This window comes from Delphinapterus leucas, chromosome 19 (assembly GCF_059928025.1).
Source record: "Delphinapterus leucas isolate spDelLeu-1000000601 "Yukka" chromosome 19, BTC_Dleu_Yukka2, whole genome shotgun sequence".
Classification (NCBI taxonomy): domain Eukaryota; kingdom Metazoa; phylum Chordata; class Mammalia; order Artiodactyla; family Monodontidae; genus Delphinapterus; species Delphinapterus leucas.
In genome coordinates this window covers 26,992,352-27,014,973 of record NC_143147.1, presented here as the reverse complement: position 1 = coordinate 27,014,973, position 22,622 = coordinate 26,992,352, and the positions used below count along the sequence as shown (strand labels likewise).

Genomic DNA, 22,622 nt, shown 5'->3' with positions numbered 1-22,622 from the left:
GGTGAAAACAAAGAAAAAACGACCACTGGTCCCAACATGCAAACATAAACACTGTTACTTAGTGTATTTCCTTACAGAAAAAAACAAGTCCCTGTTCATTCAACCAGAGGTACCGGCTGTATAGGTTAGGATCTCTGCTAGGTGCTGAGGATATTACAGTGAACAGACATAGTTCCTGCCCTCAGAAGGCTTACAATCTAGTTCTTGTTCTTTGTTCCATTCATTGCCAACCTAGATGTGAATATCCAATGGAGCTTCTTCAAGAAGCCAAAGAGTAAATAAGTGGATAGTGCATTTCAGGTGGGCCCAAGGCCCCCATCTGCCCAGTCCCACTTGGGCTTCCTCCCTAGATACGAAATGATGAGAGGATTGGACTCCTAGTGAAGGAGTTAAGATGCAGAAAGGGATAGGACTTGAGAGTCCTACCAAACTCTCAATTCAACTGGCCAAGGACCTCGGTCTCGGCCCTCTCGTCCTCAAGGAAAGGGGTCGGGAGGGGGCAAGTGGTACGTGGCGTCCTGAAAGATGATGAGGGTCCCGACGCTCGTGAAGATGATGAAGGTCCACAGGAAGAGGCGGTCCACCACCATGGCCACAAACTGCCAGTCCTCCTTCAGCTGGGGGTAGGAAGAGGAAACTGTTCCTGAGCTCCAGACTCCCAGCGCAGGCGGCCCCAAGGCCCTGTACGGCACCCAGGTGCTCCTACCCCGGTTTGAGACAAGGGCGGGCCCACAGAATAGCAGAGAGAGAAACTGCGGTTGACTAAAGAACAAGCGGGAAACCAGGGGGTGGGACCAAGTGAGGCAAACTTCCAATCAGAAATCAAATCGAGTGCTGGGGGCGGAGCCTACGTTTGTGGGTGGAGCCAAGGCCACCCAGGCCTTGCCTTGGCCCACCCTCTTTGGACTCACTGCGTCGTGGTCCTCCTGTTCCTGCAGCTGTTGAGCGATGTAGCTGACTGAGGAAACGACCTCCCGTAGCTCGGGAGGCAGGCCCACAGCCCGGTGTGGACCATCGGTAAATCGCCACAGGTCCGGGGCAGGCAGTTCAGGCTGCAACCTAGAAGAGGCGAGTCTGTGTGGCCAAGACCAGGGCACAAAGACGGCCTGAGCCGGTGCACTAGGCCCCGCCCCAACTCCCTCCTCGAACGCCCATCCAGGTTTCAAAACGCGAGAGTGCCCTTCAGGTTCTCTCCGAGAGCGGCGACCTCTCTAGCCTTCAGCAATTCCTCCTATTCCCTTATGCTTTAGTTCCCACCTCCTTGCAAAGTGGGCAACAGAAGGGATACTACAAGTCCCATGATGCTCAACCACGACATCCTCCCGGAGCTTAGGACACCTGCCTCCGCACAGTCTCCTGGGAACTGTAGTTCTACCTCTCCTCTCTACGTGGGCGATGGGGAGTAGATACTACCTGTTGGGTTTGGGGAAGAGAAAATCATTTGGTGGCTTGCGGATGAAATATACACCTGTTCCTCGACCCCAGCCACTTCCTGGAGAATCCCTGAGAGGTATAGGAGGTGGCTCTGGTTTCTGGTCTCTCTAAGGATTGGGTCTCTTCAGACCCAGATACGGAGGGAGTTTGTGGATAAGATCTGCAGAGTAGAAGAAGAGGCGTATTGGAGGGGGCTCTTATGCTCTCAGACCAGAAGGGAAGCCGCCAACCACCCCCACGGCACGTGCCCATTCCTGCGCATGTGTGCATGTGTCCCACAGATGAAATGCAACTACACAGCCCAAGTGTTCTTAAGTGGGTTAGGAGGCATCCTGACTGGAAAGAAAAGTTCTGAGGGCTTCCACCCTGATAGTACCTAACCCTTAGAACGCTCCCTGGGACCCACGATGGGCAGTATTGAGGAAGAGAGTCTGGGATCTACGCAACGTCAATGATGGGAAGATAAAATTAATTGGGCAACATTTCAACACCCAAAGACCTTGGCACTTTGACACTCTACTGGCAGTTGTAGTTCTCACTCAGGTCTGTGAAAGGGAAGGTTGAGGATGGTGGGAGGGAGGAGCGATACGTGGACAAAAAGCCAAATACTAGGATTGAGAGTTAACACAGGTTGGAGAGGAGATCTTCTTACCTGACGGACCCAAAGGGGCATTTGTTGGGTGTGGGGTGAGCGATGGTGCAGGTTGAGGTCTACGACGCTAAGGATGACTGAGAAGGTGATGAGGACCATGGTAAACATGAGGTATTTGATAATCATGGGGACAGACAGGGAGGTCTCAGGCACCTTGTCTGCCGGCAGCAGCAGGAACACAGGAAGGGTCAGCAGGGCAAAGGTCGAGAGCCCCATCTTCCCTCCTTGGGGGACAGAGGGGAAGGCGGAAGGATTAGACTTTGCCAGAAAGCAATCTCCCTGGCATAATCAGTGACCGTGTTTCCAGCCCACTCAAGGACAGGCTTTTGGAAGGGCCAACTGCATGCAAATAACTCCTACATTTATACCTCCAACCTGGACTGATTCCCCTAAATTCCACACTTGTATCCACCTGCCTACTTAACCTCTCCATTTGGGTGTCCACTAGACATCTCGAAATTCACATGTCCAAAACTTAATTCCCTCACCACCGACTCTCGCAGTAGTCTTCCTCAGCTCACAAATGACAACTCGATCTTTCCTGTGGCTCCGGCCAAATCCCTTTGAGTCATTCTCAGCTCTCCTCTATCTCATCCCATATCCAATCCATACCAAACCCTGTTGGCTCTACCTTCAAAATATATCCTGGAACTGATGACTTATCACATCTACCACTACCATCCTGGCACAAGCCACCATTACCTCAGATCTGAGTTATTATAAAGGCCTCCTCTTTGCTTCATCCTTTGCCCCGCTGCTGACTGTTCTCAACAGAGCAGCCAGATTGACCCCATTAAAATGTAAATCAGATCATAACACTCCAGTGGCTTCCCATCGCCTTTAGCATAAAAGTCCATACTGAAGTCTACAAGGCCTTCCCATTAGTTCTCTGACTACATCTCATACTGTTTTCTCTCTTGCTTACTTCATTCAGTTATTACTTCATTGGCTATTTCTGGAATATGCAAGGCACACGCCCACCTCAGAGATTTTTGCACTCACTGTTAACTCCTCCTGCTAATTTCTTCCCCCAGATATCTACCAGGGTCATTCTCTCACTTCCTTCAAGTCTCTGTTCGACTATTGATCAAACATTCCCTTTTTAGTGAGGCATTCACTGACCATCCTATTTTTATATTGCAACCCCTGTGATAAACCGTAGTGGAAAAGCATATGAAAAAATATATATATCTATAAATGAGTCGATTTGCTGTACAACAGGAATGAAACACAACATTGTTAATCAACTATTCTCAATAAAACTGTTTAAATAAATAAATAAATTGCAACCCCTAGCCCCATTCTCATCCTCCACAAACACTTTTCCCATTTTTCCTTCTTAGGGATTGACCTCTCCTTATATACTATCTAGGAATTCCCTGGTGGCACAGTGGTTAGGAATCCGCCTGCCAATGCAGGGGACGTGGGTTCGAGCCGAAGCCTGGGAAGATCTCACATACCGCGGGGCAGCTAAGCCCGTGTGCCACAACTACTGAGCCTGTGCTCTAGAGCCCGCCAGCCACAACTACTGAGCCCACGTGCCACAGCTACTGAAGCCCATGCACCTAGATTCTGTGTTCCACAACAAGAGGAGCCACCGCAGTGAGAAGCCCGTGCACTTCAACGAAAGTAGCCCCTGTTCACCACAACTGGAGAAATCCCCCGCACAGCAACAAAGACCCAACGCAGCCTAAATTAATTAATTAATTAATTAAAAAAATAATAATACACTATCCAATGGGTTTATTTACTATGTTTGCTGACTGTGTCCCCACTAGAATATAAACTCCAAGAGCGCAGGGATTTTTGTCTCTTTTATTCACTGGTGTATTCCCAGCGCCTTGCACACTACCGATGTTCAACAGATATTGTCAAATGAGAGTGGACCAACCCCTGTAGCAGGAACTATATAGCAAATCGAAGGATCTAAAAATGAACCCAAGTATATAAGAATATGCCAGGTGACTGGTTATTACTGTGGCATACAACAGGCACTGAAAACTTCATGGAAGGTATTGAAATAAGTAACTATTATGGTCTGTTCTACTTTAGTCCTGTAATATTGGGTTCCAAGATTTGCCTTGCTCCAGGAAGAAGGAGAAGTTACATGTGGAAGTGTGTTCTAGAGATGCATCACTCTCCTTCCCTAGACTGAGAGAGGGCTTGATTACAGAGAGAAGGAAAGCGTGTGTTTTTTGTTTGTTTTGTTTGGTTTTGTTTTGTTTTTCAGGCCACAGCAGTGAAAGCCCAGAATCCTCACCACTAGGCTACCAGGGAACGCCCAGGAAAGCATGTTTTGAATGTGAGAGCTTAGGATATCAGTCTCTGAATCAGACTAGTACTAAGCAGGGTTGGAACAGCAACACTGCCTCTCTCTGTGTAATGTCAGGTGAATTACTTAAACACACTTAGCCTCTGTGAAACGGGCAGACAATTCAGTACTTACCTCACAGAGTTGTGAAGATTAGAACTGAGTTAATATATGTAACACATTATTTGTATTATCTTATAGCAAGTGCTCCAAATTAGAAAAGACTATACCTACACTTACACAAAGCTTACAGAGTACCAGGCATAGTTCTATTAACTCAGTTAATCCTCAAAATAGTCCTATGTGGGAGGGACAATGACTGTCCTATTTCCATTTCAGGACACAAAGAGATTAAGGAATTTGCCCAAGGTTACTCTGTTAGCATATTGTGCTGTCTCCCAGAGAAATGTTGGCTATTATTTCCAAGGGACATAGGAGGTTAAGGGACTAGTAGGCGGCATTTGACAAGGGGGGGAGGGAGGATGCCAGGAATGGGGAAAGGGAAAGGAAGCGTTAGCTGAGCCTGGGAGTTTGTTGGTCAGAGGAGTGGCAGTTCCAAGGATGAGATCCTAGAATTCTGAAGGGAAGAGTTCAGAAGTTACTGGGTGCAGAGAAGTGAGCAGCAGAGGGGAGGTAGAGCTTGAGGTTGAAGGGGAAATCTGGATGCAGAGGCAAAGGCTCTTCCTGAAAGGAAAACCTGGGTGAGATTGCTGAAGCACAGTTCATGAAGGCTTGAGTTGGCAGGAAAACTTTCCCTGTATTATGGGTGAAGAGCAAGAACCTGAGCTATTGGTAAGAAGGAGTGCTGGGCCCCTTCCCCTCTTACCTGCATCTGGTGGCAGGTAGAAGACGAAGATGGCCAGAAGAGTGATGAGGATGCATGGGGCAATGACATTGACCAGGTAAAAGAGAGGCTTCTGGCGAATGATGAGGTACAAGGTGACTTCTTCACGCTGTCTTTCCCCCCCTCCCCTACGATCCACTGGAGACTGGATTAGCGGAGAAGGCTTGTGAATAATCTCTCATTGACCATTCTCTTGGGGGGAGTGGGGGGAGAAGAGAAGGTGACACAGATGTGGAACCTGTCTTTGTTGGTGCCAGATACGGCTTTCTTTATTTTCTTTTTTTTTTTTTTTTGCCTCACTGCGTCATGGCGCTGCTTGTTGGATCTTAGTTCCCCAACGCGGGATTGAACCCGGGCCCTCAGCAGTGAAACTGTGGAGTCCTAATCACTGGAGAGCCAGGGAATTCCCAGATATGGCTTTCTCTGCCACATCCTAGAGCAGTGGGCACTGATGTAATAAGGGGCTAGCTATGGTCCCTGGGCTGGACAACCCATCTCTAATAAATTTGAGCAAGTCTCAATTTCCATAACCACAAAATATAGAGAGTTATGCCTATCTTGCTAAACCCACAGGGACTCACTGAGAGAGTGTATTTATCAGCCTGTCAGAAACTGGAAATCGTAAAGCCCATGGACATGGGAGCCAAGCCCACTCACCAATAAAGGTGCCTTAATGAATGGGCACTTCCTGCCACTCCTGCCCATCGGGACCCAAGCCGGTCTGCAGACTGACTTCTGAGCTGTCATAGCTATAGGAACTGAGCACCATGGTGCAGTTCTGCCAGTCAAAGGGGAAGTAGGTGACCTGGATGGATTGGAGAGTCACTAGAGCTGCCAGAGAGCTGGTCAGGGCTGGGGGAGTTGGGGAGGTCACAGGGAGACAGGGATCACCAGTGGGAGATCACAGAGAAGTGGAGTCACAGAGGAATAAGAAGGTTATGCAGGGAGGTCATGGAAAATGGAGGGGGGCGGTCACTGAGGAAGACTGGAAGTCAATGAAAGTGGACAGAGAAGATGAAACTCAATGGAAAATCAGAAGGGTAAGAGAGACGTGAGGGTCATGTGGATTATGAAGGAGGGATATCTGAGTGAGGGTTTCTAGGAGAGCCTTGGGTTTCCCAGGCGGGGCCGTGAAACCTGGATGCTGCAGCTGCTGTGATAGATGCCTGGGGGCTGCCAGCGTACAGAGCCCTCGGAGGACACCATGAGGTTGATGTCCAGAGCAACGTCAAATTTTCCGTCGTTGCTGCCTGGAAAGAATCTTCTCATCTGGGATCAGGCCCCTCCCTCCGGAGGCCGCGCCCCTCCAGAGGCCCTGCCCCACCTCCCAGACTCTGGGAACATCCTTACTTGTTTAGGAGCACCACGTCTGGTAGCCACACGGATTCCGCAGTGATACGGAGTGAATCCATGCTCTCTTGCTCCTCAGAGTCCCAGCTCAGCCTGTAGTCAGTCCACTCCTAGGGAAGCAGAGGCTGAGGGGCCGTCTGGGGCTGGAGGCTGGAAGGAGTCTTGGGATGTGCGAAGGAAGCCCGGGGAGGCAATGCAAGGGAGGAGAGCTGCGCAGGCATGGTCTGTGGTTCTGGAGGCCAGGGCTCTGTTTAAGACTCCACCTGCACTCTTTGGGACCCTATCAACTAATTTCCCCTTCTCTCTCATCGGGCCCCAATTTCTTCTTTCTGTAAAAACGAGGGAGTTGCATGCTAGCGTGTAAAACAGTGGTTTTCAAACTGTAGTTAACGACCCTTTTCATAGGTCTGGAATGAAATGAGTGGCCCCAAACCAGTGTTCAAAATAATTTAGAATGAAAAGTGCATGGAATGCAGCTCCCATAGTAAAGATAGGTATTGTTTCCTGAAGCTTCTGTTTCAGTTATAAATGTGTTTTCTGAGGTCGTGATGCAAAAAAGAAAAAAGAAAAATCTTACCGGCCGGAACATTCGAGGAAGTTGTAAAGGCAACGGGATGCCCGCCCTTTCCCACCCTGCCGGATTCTCCGTACCAGGTCTAAGCAGACCTTTGGGCTCATCTCCTCATCCTTCTCGTTCTAGAAGCGAAAATTTGAAAGGGTAGATATGATGTCAGTGTAGAGAAATGAGGGGCTCGGTGGGTAAACTCTCCCTAGAAACTCCGCTCTTTCTCTGAGTCGCACCCACTTGGGTTCAAAGCCCACCTCCTATAAACTGCATTGGCTTATGTTCCGCCTCTATCTTGTAAACTTCCTGCTAGCCGTACAGTCAGCCAGTGCATTTACCAGTCCCGGGCCCGGCCGGAGTGAATCTCTGCCCGCTGTTGTTTATTGAAACTGTCCGGCACCAAGGTCTGTCCCAGCCTGTGACCCCGCCTCAAGGCCCGCTCTCCGGCCTGTCCATCGGCCCCAGCTCCACTTTGAGATCTGCCAACAGGCCAGTTCACCATCCTGCCCGGCTCAATCCTGGCCCATCCAGCAGCCACGACCGCAGCTTGTCCATTAATCTGATTAAGACCCAATCTCTACTAACTGCCCATCAGACACCCAGCCTGGCCTCGCCTCAGACCCCGCCTCAAGTTGTCCCTGGGTTCCACCCTGCCTAATGCCAGGGCCCCCAGCCGGCTAGTGGGCCACACCTCAACTCCCTGCGTGCGCCCTCACCAGGCTGATTAATTGCGCTAGGCTGAGACCAATGCTGACCTCGACACAGTCTCCCACCTCCCACACCGGCCTCACCGAGCTATCATAGCTGCAGCAAAGTTTCTGGCAGTGTGGGCACTACGCCTCTGAGCCGCAGGCAGCTGGAGGAGAAAACTGAGTGAAGCCGTGGTGCCCGGGCACGACTTCTGGCCCTGTCACTGCCCCTTTGAGGTCCAGGCTTAATCGGGTCGAACGGAGCCGCCAAAGCCCCCAGCAGCAGCAGCAGCAGCAGTGCCCCTGGAGTCATAGCACACCCGCGTCACTCAGTGAGTCAGCCTGGGTGAGCCGCCAGGACAGCCAGTGCAGGGGATGTGACGAGGCGCCCAGGAATGTGCACCTGTTATTGGGGGGCAGCCGCCAGCCTACCCGCCACGCCCCTGAGACTTGACCCCTCCCCGAACGACTGCCAAAACCTGCTACCCACAGATGGCAGACAACACTTCAATTGTATGAATCGTCTTTAATTGGGAAAGCATGGAGTGGAGACCGGTCCCCTGGGAGGAGTCTTTTTGGGTACCTAACACCCAGATGAGGTAAAGCAAGTTCTATTCAGTTAGAAGCTGGAAGGGTGTGTGAGGTCTAGAGACCAAGAGGCCCTCAGCCTCCTTGGCCTTACATGTAGGGGAGAAGGGTGGGACTTACTGCTGAATTGGTGTCTCCTCATTTGAGGGGGGTCAAAGCTATGTCCCATTTGTCTTTTTTATTCTAGACCCACTACCCTAAAGACCTCAGCTTTAAAGGGGACCTGGAGGGAATTCCTGCTGAGGTAGCTAAGTGTTCATGTCCCCCCAACTCAGGCACAGTTCCAGTCATGCCCTGGTCCTGCCCACTTTCCCATCCTAGCTGCCCTTCTATGAGCCAGTGATTCCTTAGAAAACTCCTCTGTCATTCCTCAGCCTCTGTTCCCTGGAAGGACCCCAGCTGAGTTGCAGGAGCTAGAAAATGCATGTAAAATATAAGTTTAGCATTCAATAGGAAGAATAAGATTTTTGGAAAATTGTCTAGGGAAAACAAGAAGTTCTGGAGGATCCATGAAGAGCTTAGTTCTTTGTGAATCAGAGCTGGGTCCTTACCAGAGCTCTTGCTTAAGAGGTATCATGAGAGAAGGTGGGAGCGTGGATCTAGAACTCTTACTCTAGACCAATAACATGTCTATATAGGCTCTAGTTCCATCCTAGAGGGAAGTGCTGAGTGTCGGGGCCTATGTCCTAGAGCTGAGATTCAGAAGGAAGTATGGCTCCGTATGTGTCTAGAGCACCACGCTCTGGAACTGGGTGTCTCTGGGGTAAGAAAGTTAAACGTGTGGTGATTTGAGACTGGCCCAATTCAGGCCAAGACCAACAGCTGGACAGGGCCCAAATCCAGCCTCTCTCTAGATGGAAACCAGGGGTCCATCTGGGTGAAGGACAGAAGCCTGATGGATCCAGAACAGAGCCTGGCAGCATAGCTGTGTTCCAGCACAGACCCTGGGTGCAGAAATGGCCCTGCCTGGGGTGTTTGGTGTTCCAGAACCTGTCAGGAACAACGCAAAAGGTGGAGTAGCGAAAGAAGGAAATTAATCCTGAGCTGCAGTGGACCTATAAGTCTATGGCTTGGTGGCCATGAAGAGGGCAAAGGGCTCCAGGACGTGGCTGAGCCTGCGGTAGGGAAGATTTACGCCCTGGTTTTGGCAGTTTTGGAACACCGGCGCCATGTCGGGAAAAGGCTTTGTAGGGTGTGAGTGTGGAAGGAAAGAAGTGATCAGCCAGGACCATTGTCAGACTTCCTCCTCTCTGAACCCTTTCACGGGCCCAAGGATCTAAGGATCTCAGCAGCCCCGGAAGTCATGGCCGGCCCCTAGTCTCCCTCAGGGTAGAGCACCTGGAGGGACGTGGCTGCTAAGGACAGGAGTGTGGCAGCAGGGGTGACAGCAGGGCCAGAAACAGGGCTGGGAGAGAGGCTCTGGTGGTGATGAGGGCAGGGAGCCTCCAGTCCGGGGACTACATGGCAGGGGGCAGGTTGACTGGAAGGGGAGGTCTCAGGGACACTGTGGAGAGAAGGCTCCCAGTACACAGCCACTGTGAAGGGGAGAGAGAGGAGCAGGAAGGAGAGTTAGGCACCAAGAGAGCTCTGAAAGGGCTCCCTTCCCCTACACTCCTCCTCTGGGAACCCACAGAAGGAGAGCTTCCCAAACCTCCAAAGGCCAAAGCCTTCCTGGCTTGACCTGTCATAGCATGTGTCCTCTTACAACACTTATAGGCCCTTAGCTGTGTGTCCCTAAATGTCCATGTCAAGGTCAATACCGTCCCATGTGGTCCACCTCTTCCCTGGGGGTCCATACTCACCCTCCAGGAGCTTGGGCACAAACTGGGCGGCTGCCTTGGTCTTCTTGACTCAATTTCCCTTCATGACTCGGCCCTCCTTGTCCAGGCCCATGTACCAGGCCCGGCCAGAACGACGCTGGCGATAGAGAGCAGAGGCGTACAGGACAGAGGAATTCTTAAAGATGCACCCCTTAAAGCGACAGTCAGCTGTGAAATGAGGCTGAGGAGACAAAGACCCAGAAAGGCACACACAGACAGAAGGACAAAAAGACACATCACTGAACAGAAGGGAGCCCTGGGAAGAACAAGGCAGGATATCATCCATACGTTTGAGACTGGGAGAGCCAACTTCTGAGTCCACACGTTAACTGGGAGAAAGGGAGCATGAGGAAGAGTCTGGTTGCCCCCTGAGGGCTGGGAACTAGACTTCTGGGGGCCTGGGATAAGAAGATAACTTCTCTCTGCTCTACTCCCAACCTCTCACCATCCAGGGCACCTGGAGGGAATTTCTGCTTGGAGGAGTTCCTGAATCCTTCCCCAGCATCCTGAATGACTCTGGGGAAGTGAGTAATAATGAGGTCTAGAGGAGGTTGGAGAAGACACAGGGGTCCAAAAAGGTTGTAAGAGTTGGACATTCAAAGAGCCTGGGAGTATTTAAGAGGGTACTGGAGAAGGGATTGGAGGGACGCTAGAGGAGGTGCTTGGGAGCGGGCAGTGAGGAGAGGGTGTCGGCAAGAGATGGAGGGAAAGGAATCCCTGAGCTGCAAAATATCTGTAGCTGGGAAGGCTGTACCTAGGGGAGTCCCCTGACTCCAGGCCACTCTGTCCCCTTGTCTCACCGAGCTGTAGAGCGTCCCCGCAGCGTTCATGACCACGTAGTGACCCAGCTTGACACTCTGGATGGTGACTACACGGAGCTCCACAGCGATCAGGTTGAAGTGGGCTGGGGGTGGAGAGAAGGGATATCAGTACCCCAAGCCTCCAATCCCCATCTGATCCCCCCCCCTCAATTCTTGTCCCAGTTCTACTTCTTCCTTTGTGGGGTCAAAGAGCCAGACTGAAAACAACAGAATCTGAAGCCACAATAGGACTGTCATCCCCTAGGCCTGCACTCCCCTTTCCCACCCAGCAGCTGGATTCCCCTCTCACTGAAAGAGCTGGTGTACTCTGGGGTGTCCTGGATGCTCGCATCGGGATTCACCTGGAGGTAGAAACCCTGGCGGCAGAAGAGTTTGGTGATCATGCCTTTGAGCTGAGGCTCTGGAGAGACAGACATTCATTTTGGAACATGACATCTCTGTTCCCAGAAACATTGCTACACTTGGCGGGATGAGAGGAGAGAAAAGAAAGGAGGATGGAGGGAAGGAAAAGGGTCCCAGGGCCCAAACTCCCTGACGCTCTGAGCAAGCTCTCTCCCACCTCTCTTCGACTCCAGAGGAAGCTGGGGTGTGGGTCCCTTCTGCTTCCTCTAACCAGCTTTCAGTTTAATTGATTGAAACTTATTTAAAGGCTTAATTCCTACTCTACAGCTCAACCAGAATGGGGGGAAGGGAGAAGAAGGAAGAGGAAGGGGAGAGATACATGGAAACGCAGAGGACAAAGGGAGACAGGCAGAGCTGCTGAAAAGGCAGTGTATTTGCGAATGTCGGGGGCATTAAGGTGACCCCAGGTTAGGGGCGCCCCCTCAGGAGTGGGGTTGGGACTGGGCCTGACGCTGACTCAGCACCTGCTGCTGCAGCTGCAGCTCGCTTCGTGCGGTCCTCGCCTTGGCCCAGCCCCGGCCTGTCTGAAACTCACCCACCTGTCTGTCTGTCTGTCTGTGTGTCTGTCAGTCTGCTGGCTCACAGGGGGCCAGCCCTCCCTGAGGCTCAGCCTCTCCCCTTCAGCCAGGTAAGCCGCCTGGGATGGGGGGTATTCAGTACCAAACCAAGGAAATGTGGGAGGGGGCCAGGGAGCTGGTGAGGCTGGCTGACACACGTGGGCGCTCGGTCCCACACAAAGGGTGGGCTGCTGACCGTACCACAGCGGAGTGCCGGCGGTAGGGGTAGGAGGATGTCAATGGGGTGGTGGGGGGGTCTCCCCCTAGGGGAGCTGAAAGCGGATGGGAGCGAGGCCAGAGGGACTTCCCGCCTGTCACACCAGGACGGGGACCACAGGCTAACCCTCACCACTCTCCTCACCTGGCTCTTGTGGCCAAGATCCCGGGACCCCCTCGAAGATGGTACAACCTCCAGTTTCCGTGCGGGCATCCAGCCGTGTAGTGTGTCTGAATTCCTCGTGGCAGAGGGTCTCCTGAGCCCGTGGGGCCCGATTTCTCAGCTGTGTAGTCGGTCGTGGGGGATTGCACAGCTCCCTTCTTGAAGTGCAGGTCACGGGAGGGGATGCACAGAGGGAAGGACTGGCGAGGTAGTTGCAAGGACACCCAGGGGAGAGCTGGGGAGATTGGTACCGAGCCAGGCAAGCTAGACGAGGAGGAATGGATCCAAGGCTCGGAGGAGCGGGAGAACCGGGACAGGGACGGGGCTACCGGAGCCGCAGAAACCCTCGGGGTGACCCAGGCGTCTGGATTCCTCAGCCCCCTCCACTGGGCATTGAAAGAATCGTGAGAGACGGCACATAGGCAGAGGGTGGTGGGGGTGGAGACTCCTGTGTTGGGAGGGCGTGGCGAGCGGGAGCTTCCAGGATTCGGGGCACCAGGCTTAGCCGCTCAAGCCTTCCCCTTGGCCTCGAAAGCGAGGAGACTCGGAGTTATGGGCACGAGACAAGGGAAACTGAGGCATCGTCTGGCCAAGAGTTTGTGATCCAGGCCCACCTCCTTTCACTTTCGGGGAGTCCCCGTCAGTCGGGCACTGCTATTCCGAGTCCCTGGCCTCAACATCCCAGGCGGAGAGGCTGACGGCCCAGAGACCCCTCCCCAGGCACCCACATGGGCAGCGGTCCAGTCACGCGGGCCGCCCCCCCGCACAGTCGCACCTTGGACAGCAGGATGAGGAGCTGCTTCTGGCAAAGGGACTTGGTGCTGCGGCGACACACGCGCCACTGCGCCAACACGGGCCGGCTGCCCCCGGGCTGGTGGACCTCCCGCTTCTGCCAGATCAGGCTGCTGGCCAGTGCTGGCATGGTGCCCTAGGGGGAGGCACCCCAAAACCGGCAGGCTCCCGGAGCATGCTTGGCCACCCGGGAGAAACCCGCTAGCTCACCAGCACATGCTCTTGACTCTCCGGTCCGACTCGCCGCCTCACCCACGGGACCTGAGGATAAGCCCTAGACGACCTCATCCCGGGCACCAGCTCCCACCCTTGGGCCTCGTGGTAGCTTCGTCAGACCCAGCAGCCTATGTACCTCTCAGTTGACTCAACCCTCGACCTTTGCTCCCCACAGAAATCTCCCCCTTCTCTGATCTGCAATGTCCCTCTCCCCCACTAACACTATCCCAAAGCCAAGACCCTCAAATTTTCCAGGATGTGGTTCCAATATCCCCAGGCACCTTTCCACCCTATTTCAGGGCCCTGCACTACTGCCAAAGCCACTCTTGTAATTTTAAGGGTGTGGGTCCTTAGCTTTGGGGATATTAGCTCACCCCACCCGTGCTGGGGTGCTGCCAGTGTCTAGGGAGAACCCAACCTTGGTGTCTTTTCTTTTGCCACCCTCGAAGTGAAGAATCCCCCACTGTTTTTCACTGAAATCCCCAAAAACTATGGCTTGAAATATCCAGACTGTCGCCAATCAGCAAGAAGAGGTTCCCAGACCATGTCTCTGGATGATTCCGCTTTTTACCAAGTCACCCCCATTTCTAGTGGCACAGCATTCCAGCTGCTGAGCCCCTTTCCTCACCTTGTTACCATCCACTCCTTTTGAAGTCACCTCCAAATCCACCCTTCCTAGTGGTTACACCAGGTGGTTGTCTGGAGGGCCCTGTGTCACCTCGGAATAAGGAGCATAGGTTTTTGGCTTTTTTCTTTTTTTCTGATAGCTCCTAATTTCCTCGGGGACAGCTGGTGCTGTTTAGATCCCACGCCCTCCAATCCAGCAAGCCCCCCGTGAGAGGAGCGCACCTACGTTGTCAGAGGTCCCCAAATGTGAACAAATCCACTATAAGTCAGAGCGCATCAGAGCTTTCTGTGACAGGGTTTCCTTGTCCTCCCCAGGACTGCCTATAGCGTCCCCTCTTCCTTCCCCGACGCCCCTCAACCTGTCTGGTATTGTTGATCTGGGCACGGCTGGTGCTGGCTCGGGGTCCAGGTTCCTCTCTCCCTGTAGCCCACAAGCGGAGCTTCCCCCCACGCCTGGCTAGGCGTCTCAGGACCCAGGAAAGAGTGAGGGTGCCTCCGCAGAGCGCCCTCGTCTGGCGAAGTGAGCACTGGGCCTGGCGGCTGCACCAAATCGAGTGGCGGCAGCGTCGGCAGAGGTAGCGGCTGTCGGAAGCTGAGGCGGTGGCGGCCACAGCCTCTCCCCCCTCCTCGGAGAGCCGGTCCGGGGGCGGGGCAGGGGGCCGAGATGCCAGGAAAGAGGGGGAGGTGAAGCTGGGCCGGCAGAACCCCGGGGTTCCTTGGAGGCAGGGAGTGGAGACGGTCTTAGAGACAGGAGGAGCCCAGGCAAAGCCGCATATCTCGCATGTCTCGGGATTCAGAGGAGGAGGGACAAGGAGGAAACTCCACTGAATGGAACTCTGGATGGTGGGAGAGGTTGGGCTTAGATAGATGGAATGGCAGATGCCCCGAGAATGGAGAAAGGGACACTACTGCCCAGGATGGAGGACAGAACTGGATGAGGAAGGTGGCGGGAATAACTGAAGAGATAGCAGTGGTGGTGAGGTCTATCCTGGGGTGAAATCCGTCCTCCTTAATGTCTCTGCCTTTTGTGAGACAAGTTCGTCAGTCCCTGGTCTCCATACCTTTCTACTTTACACGTTTTTTCAGCAAATATATTACCCCCATCCCGATTGACTCCTAAGAGAAAAGACCATAAGAACTGGAGGGAGATGGATGCCAGAGGCTGCACCGGAGTGGGAGGGGTGCTGGCCACAGATTTGGAAAGTGGAGAGGCCAGAATGGAACGATCTGTGCCAGGGATGGGGCAGGAGGAGGGTAGGAGAAAGCGGAGGAACCGGCGAGGAGTCCTTCTAGAACGGGCTCTTTGGGCCCAAAGTGCTCAGCCTGTCTCCCAGGTGAGGGGAGAGCAGTCCCCTCCACATCCCGCTGGCCAACAGAAGCACCTTCCAGGTTAGTAGGAACAGCATCTTTAACGGGCCCCGCCTCCCACGCCCTCTAATCCACCCCCCTTGCCTGCAGCCTTGGCCTCTTGCACAGAGGGGTGCAGGATGCAGGCAGGGTCCCTGCAAAGCAGTGCCAACGTCCTGAGCAGCGAAGCTGCACCCTCCCCCACACGGAACTTTTGGCCACTCAGAAAAGAGTGGGGCATCGCCCGGCCTTGAGCACCTGGCCCAGCTCTTCCAGCAACCCTAGGCAGCAGGCGCCCGCATTCTCGGCTCGCGCCAGATAGAGCGTGTGCAGCCGCTCACAGGCCCAGTAGAGCAAGGTCCACAGGAGGTAGGGCGCCGCGACCCTAGTCCTGGCCACCAGAGGGCGCAGCGTCCCCTGGTCCGCCGCGTGCGCTTGCAACAGGGGAATGGGTATGCGAGTCTTGAGCGCCAGCTCTTGGCGGGCGAAGCAGAGCTGCCAACCGGAGGCATCCGGCTGCTCTGTGCCGCTCCCGCCGCCGCCGGGCACCAGGTAGAAAGAAGACGACTCTGAGGCCAGCGGGCCAGCCCACGAGTGGCTCTGAGCCCCCTGGGGCCAGCCGGCCATGGACACCATGGGGATCAATCGAAAAACAGGAGGCGGCGCGGGGGCCCGGGCGTAGCCAGGAGGATATTGGTGACACCCGTGTAGCGGGCTGCGTGGACCATGCGCGGGGCACCCTGAACCAGAAACGGGGACTCAGCAACCGCAGCCAACAAAACAAAGAACCAGACACCGACCTGGGCGACGCTCAGTATGCGCCATGCCTCCAGAGCCTCCAAGGGTTCTGGCACTGGGCTAACGTCGGCTGCTTTGGTGACGTCCACATTCGTTTTTTCAGTGGTGAGGGAAAGTCAACATAGGTTACATTTGTTGAGGCAACTCTGGCACTGAAACATTACTAGGTGAGTTTTCCAAAGGCTCGTGTGCTTCAGGCTCAGTGAGGTGTAGGTGGTCCATGGAGATTTGTGGATCCTTGGGAGATTCTTTGCTTCGGGCTGGGTGGATCGAATCACCTCCTCCTGGGACTGTGGGTCCTAGGCAGTCCTGCCATGCCTCCCCGACCAAGGTTCCACGGAGCTGCTCTGGGAGGAAGAGCCATGTGTAACAGGATCCCACGTCTGGTTGCAGCTCCTGCCCAGTGCCATCTAGACAAAGCATGGGCACCAGGAGTGTGAAGCTGGCCTCGTAGTGAGGTCCCCGAGCGTAGGGACCTAGAGGCGCATGCCCCAGATCCAGGGAACCCTCGCGAAGCCCACAACGAAGCAGCAGGACCTCTGCATGAGGAGGAAAGCAAGGGTCCCGGTGGTGAACGAGACCTAAGGAAAGTTAAGGGATTGTAAAGTCGTGATCCAGAGCCGGGGCGGGGTGAGACAGAGCTGAGAGCTGCAAGTTCCCGAAGTTTGGGAGGGTGACTTACCAAGCAAGACAAAACAAAGTCCTTGGCCTGTAAGAGATTTGGTCCTGGCTTGGGGCCTTCATTCCAGCTTGCCTGCACACCCAGGTCCTGGATCAGCTGGGTTAGTTCCTGCAGCTTGCCTGCACAACCAGCTCCTGGATTAGCTGTATTAGTTCCTGCACCCAGCTCCTGGATCAGCTGGGTTAGTTCCTTCTCTGCATCGACGGAGCAGAACTCAATGTCCGTGAGCGGCCGGGCTGGGGCTGGGGGCTGTGGGCCCCACCAGGGAGCACTACCGCAGAAGCCATATGGCTCTGTCGATTGGGGGCTAGGAAATACACAGACGGGAGGAAGCCAAGACGGGCCGTACCTTTTGCTGCAGAAAACTGACCCCAGTTCTTATCTCTTCCAGAGGCCAAGAGGGTTCCCAAGACACAGTCCGTCAATGGGTCTGCAGTTGAAGGGCCCTAAATTTAGTCTTGAAAGAGAACAAATAAATACCTCCTCCGTCCTTGCCCTTTTCTCATATGCTAGTCCCCACTCCCATGGAATGGTTCACCTGACTCAGCAGGTAGAAAGTAACTGTTTGGGCCCTCCTAACGAATGCAGTAACCTCCTTTGATGCACCTTGTCTACGTCCCCCTTACCTCTTTTCAGAAGAGACTAGTGGTTTGCAACTTCCCTCTTAGGTTAGCTACAAAGGCTGGGAAGAGAATGGATAGGAAGATTGAACAGGTAACTACTTCCTACTGCCTGTAAGGCCACATCCCTAAATTATAACCACGCCCCTTTCTGTAGACTGTCGGGATGGTTCCGGACCAGCCGGGCCTCCAGTCAGAGTTGTCACTCCTTTCGCTCTGCAGAGATCTTGCCGCTATCCTGGGAGTTGTAGTTTCTCTTCAAAGCTAACAGGGCGTTGGGCCACGCCCCCACATCCTTCCCTGTTCCATTGAAGTAGTGCCTGATGGAAGTTGTAGTTTCTATGGAGATACGCTATTCTGTGTCTTTATGATAAACTATTCTGTGTCTTTACAAGGCCAGGTGAACCGCACGAACACTCCTTGGGTTTAGAACACAGGCCTAGTAGGATGGATCTGAAAAGCAAACAATAATGAGTGACATACTCTAGGGCATGCGGAGAAATAAGGGACTCTATATCTCACTTGGGAGTAGAGGAGCCCTGGTCATTTAAATCTAGAATGGTTCTTGCATGCAATTATAACTTCACTTTAGAGATGAGACCGCAAGCCTAGAAAGGTTGCACATGACTTGTCCAAGGTCAGAGCTCAGCCAGAGAGCTGTTGGAAATGGGCTCTCCAGCTGGGACATATCTCCTTGGAATCGGTGGTGGTAACGTTAGACAAGAACACACCGATAGTGTGCATGTAGTGACCCAGGGCTGGACATCTGACTCAGGGAAGGGACATGTTAGTGTTGCCGACCTCAGACACACAAGTGGCGGCAGGGAAAACACTTTGGATTCTCGCAGCTTATGTGTGTATACAGAAGAGTTATCAGGACTGAAAATCAAGTCCAGAGGAAACACCAGCTGGGCTAGTGCAGGGCAATGAAAACTTATCAGGGGAAGGAAATGGCTTTCAGCGACCAGTGCTATCATGGACACAGCTAACGTCCAGGATGAAACTAGGAGCCAGAATAATAGGACAGAAAGATAGGACACCAGGGACATGCTCACAGATTAGACCAATGCATACTGGACCAGGAATTCTTACATGCCTTTTTTCCAGGGTTCTGTCTCCACAGTGAACTAGGCCTAAGTCCATGGGCAAGAAAATTAAGTGGAGACACCTTGAAAAATTTAGAGGCCTATGAAGGAGGGGACCCTCACAATCCAGGGCTCAAGTTGGGCAGCCTAAAACACAAGTTTTCCTAGTCACTGACAAAGAGAGGTCTTCTCGGTCAGTAACCAAGAGCCCTAAACACAGCCCAGAACGAGGGAGGCAAGTTTCCATACATCTGGTCGTGACCCAAGAGACCAGATGAGGAAAACTGAAGCCTGGGCTCTTTCTCACAGTCTGGGGAAATCAGGCATTGGCTGTCCACCCCCACATCTTACCTCCTCCCCAGAGGGTGGCTTCTGAGCCACTCTAAAAAGAGCTAAGTTCTCTGGGCTCTGGGGGAGCTTTAAGATGCTGGAGGTGGGTGACAGGGAAAGGAAAATTGCTCTAAACTCTAAAGCACTGCTCTCCAATAGCATTTTCCATGATGATGGAAATGTTCTAAACCTGTGCCATCCAATAGAGTAGCCGCTAGCTCCATGTGCCTACTGAGCACTTAAAAGGTCATGGCACTGAGGAAGAGAATTTTATTTTTGTGGCCAAACCATGAAGTTTGCGGGGTCTGAGTTCCCCGACAAGAGATGGAACCCCAGCCACAGCAGTGAAAGCGCCAGGTCCCAACACCTGGACCGCCAGGGAACAGAATTGGATGCCAGGGAAATTCCGTTCCCTGAGGAAGAGAATTTTTAACTTAATTTTTAACAGAATTAATTTTCCTTAATTTTAACTAATTTACATTCTATAGGCATTTGCCTAGTGGCTACTGTAATTGACAATGAAGCTCTAGGGCCTTGGGGATGACAGATTCAGCGAGACAGCGATGGAGGGAAAGCAGGGATAGCTTAGGTCCTCATCAGGCCCTGTGGGATGGGGCTGGGGTGGATGTCCTCAAACAACCACAGAACACTTCTCTTGTCTCTTTATTCCTCATGCATATCTGTCCCCTCTTTTGCTAAGTTGCTCATCACACACTGGTATCCCCACTCCTTGATGGTCTCCGGTGAGTTGTTGGATGTCTCTCGGTGAAGGCGCCTGGGAGACAGAGCTTCTCACTTGTCCCTGCCTGCTCTGAACTGTCTCTGGCGAGCGTCAAAGACCACATGTCCGAGCTGGGTGCCTGACCCAGGACAGTAGGGCTTCCAGCTGGTTTTGGGAGGCACAGACATCTGGCGATAGTTCTGGCAGGCTGGAGGAACTGTATCCATGGGGTGGTACACCCGTTCTTGGCTGCCTACTCGCCGGGAGGGTGATTGCAGCACAATCAGCACAGGTACCTCTGAGAAGGTTAGCAGGTCATTGAAGGCCACCTGAGCCTTGGGAGAGCAGGAGTTCTGACTGGGTGGTCCATGGTATGTGCTGCCCTGCATCCTTGTGGAGGCCAGGATTTGGGATAAGGCATGAGTTGTTATGGAGGCCTGATCTCTGGGATAAGCCAGAGAATTGAGTAAGGGCTGGACCCTTATTGGAGCCAGGATGCTTGTGGCGGCCTGGATCTTGAGCAAGGCCTGTGTTCTTGGGGAGGCCTGGGTCTTGGATAAGGCCTGGACTGTTGTGGATGCCTGAGTTTGTGGTAAGGCCTGGGTTTCTGGAAACTCTGCAGACTTTGGAAGGGCCTGGGGTCCTTGGGAGGACAGAGCCTTGGTTGAGGCCTAGACTCTCATGAAGTTCAGGGGGTTGGGCCTGGCTTGGGATATGGGAAGTAGTGGATAACTGGGGAGGGATGGGGCCCTGGGAAGAGAGGACGGACTGAGAAGACTTGGAGGTTGGGGGAAAGGTGGGGGGTTGTATTAAGGTGGAGGGCTTCTGGTGGTTGCTGTGTTGATGAAGGACCCAGGATCTGGGAGAAACAAGCGGTAGATAAAGAGTGCATGGTGGAGGCATGTTGCATGGTGAGTTCTGGGCACTGCTTGGAGAATGGAAGCAAGGTTGAGAAGGTACAGCATCCTTGGAGTACGGGAATCTGGGGTAGACTGGAGTCTGGGGGTCCGTGTTTCTCTTCTCAGATCTGCAAGGAAGGAAGCTGCAGTAAGGGAAGGTCTTGGACTGTACAAATTTGTCTTTGGCATCATTTGAGATCTTCCATTCCATATTCCCCAACTCCAGGTAACCCAGTATGGATGCTGTGGAGGGCTTAGCACTGTCCCCAATAAATTGCTTGAGTGTTTGTTCAGCTGTACCAGAGCTCACCAGACCATGCCCCTCTTGGGGCCTGGAGAGGGTACCCAAGTCCTTTCTGGAATACCCAGAGTTCTGAGGGGGACACACATGGAATCACTTCTGCTTTACCCTGCGGGCATCGCAGACCACACGGCCGGAGGAGAGGCCTTGGCTGAAGGCAGACATGGTAGAGAGAATAGTATCTAGGATGTGGGTAGTGGTGGTGGAAGGGACTGGAGTGGTCCTCAGGGACATGACTAGCCCTGGGACGGAGGTTGTGGCAGAGATCGGGACAGGGGCCGGTGTAGGCGCTAGGGCAGGAGTAGTAGCATGGGCAGAAGGTGGGGGAGGGCCCAGAGTGCTGGCATGGGTATAGGTCAGATGAGCATGGGTCAGGGTGCAGACAGAAGTGTGGCCCAGGGACTGGGCTGAGGCACGTGTGGGGGCCTGGGCTTGGGCCCGGGCTGGTGTATGGGCTGAGGTATGCTCAGGGCCATGGACCTGGGCAGGGCTGTGCTCAGGGCTGAGGGCTGGTGAGGGGGTCTGGGCCTGCGGGCTGGTGTGCGCAGGGTCGTGGCACGTGGAGCAAGTCTGGGTCTGAGGTGGGTCCTGCTCAGACGGGTGGGTGGAGGAGAAGGTGTGGGCTTTGGCAGGAGTGTTCCCAGTGGGGTGCACTAGGGAGAAAGCCTGGGCCCAGGCAGAAGTGTGCTCATGGGCGTGGTCTCGGGAGCAGGTCTCTGACGGGGTGGGGGTGCTCAGTGGGGAGGGCTGAGGAGAAGGTCTACGCCTTAGCAGGTGTATGCGCAGTGGCCTGAACTGGGGGGCGGGTCTAGGCCCGGGCTGGGGCCTGAGCTGTGTCAGAGTGTGGGGTCTTAGTCTTGCTCTCTTGGGGCAGGTGGAGTGGAACCACGTCCACCTTGCTCATCCTGTGTAGCTTGGAAGATGTCTCTTACCTGGAGTAAAAGTTGGCTTGGGACTTTAAGGCTGTGACAGGAGGGGCCTTACCAGTTCCCACTACCCGCTCCTTCCACAGTCTCCGTGGAGCCTCCGTGGAAGCCCCAGCCCGTCCACACTGAGGCGGCATCCAGCAGCACTTAGAAGCCTTCTCATCTTTTTTGTCTGCTTTCCAGGAGTCAAGGTGGTTTGTGTGCCCGAGCAGGAAGCGTGGGCGATGGCGGAAGCGGGAAGAAACCCTTGAGCACAGGTTCTTGGGATCCACGGAGCAGCGCCTGTGCATGCGATGGCTGCCTACACCGCTGGCTTGCTTGTCTGTGGGGAAAGGCGAGATGGGTCAGGTCCTGGGTTCCTGAGGGGCTGAGAATCAAGGCAGGGATAGAAGAAAGGGGACAGGCCCACATCCCCTGAGCTCACGCTGGCGCCCACTCACCTTTGGGGAAAAGATGATTGAAAAGTGCCCGCAAAAATCTCTTCAGATGCCTCCAGAGCTGAGGAAAGAAGGGGAGGGGGGAGGCCGGGAGCAGGGTGAGCCCTGAAATCCAACCCTTGTGCGGCCACACCCCAGCAGCCCTCCCACCTCAGCCCCTTCAAGGCCCCAGGGCTCCCCCAGCACCGCTGCCCAGATCCTGCCCTTACCATAGTCACCACGTGGATCCCCGCGATGAGGAAGATCAAGCTGACCAGGAGCAGAAGAACTGAGTCTTCTTGCTCCTGGCATTTCCTGGGGATGGGGCCAGGGAACGGCTCGGCTCCATAGTAGGTTCGCTCACCCATGGCCAGGGCTCCCAGGACTGCCTGGGGCCCCTGCCCTCCACTTTTAACTGGGAGAGAGGCTGGGTCATAATGGGGCATGTAG

General features: G+C 53.9%; 2 protein-coding genes and 1 pseudogene across 2 annotated transcripts; all 3 read right to left on the bottom strand.

Annotated features, from left to right (window-relative positions):
• Positions 1-476: 476 nt before the first annotated feature.
• LOC149744866 (acetylcholine receptor subunit beta-like) lies at positions 477-6,510 on the bottom strand. The gene is made up of 6 exons (XM_089901773.1): positions 6,379-6,510; positions 5,927-6,046; positions 5,224-5,386; positions 2,087-2,310; positions 912-1,052; positions 477-617 (listed from the first exon to the last, which is right to left on the bottom strand). The coding sequence occupies exons 1-6, from the start codon at positions 6,508-6,510 to the stop codon at positions 477-479; spliced, it is 921 nt and encodes a 306-aa protein (XP_089757899.1).
• A 3,774-nt stretch (positions 6,511-10,284) lies between these two features.
• Positions 10,285-18,238, bottom strand: LOC149744865 (transmembrane protein 102-like). Its single transcript, XM_089901772.1, is given in 14 exon segments — positions 10,285-10,350; positions 11,054-11,157; positions 11,364-11,430; positions 12,235-12,305; positions 12,395-12,506; positions 13,188-13,340; positions 14,521-14,762; positions 15,461-15,637; positions 15,640-16,038; positions 16,041-16,295; positions 16,327-16,773; positions 16,871-16,988; positions 17,079-17,251; positions 18,226-18,238. Coding segments are annotated over 14 exon segments (2,397 nt in total).
• A 1,016-nt stretch (positions 18,239-19,254) lies between these two features.
• LOC149744864 (uncharacterized protein SPEM3 pseudogene) lies at positions 19,255-22,385 on the bottom strand (annotated as a pseudogene).
• Between the last annotated feature and the right edge of the window lie 237 nt (positions 22,386-22,622).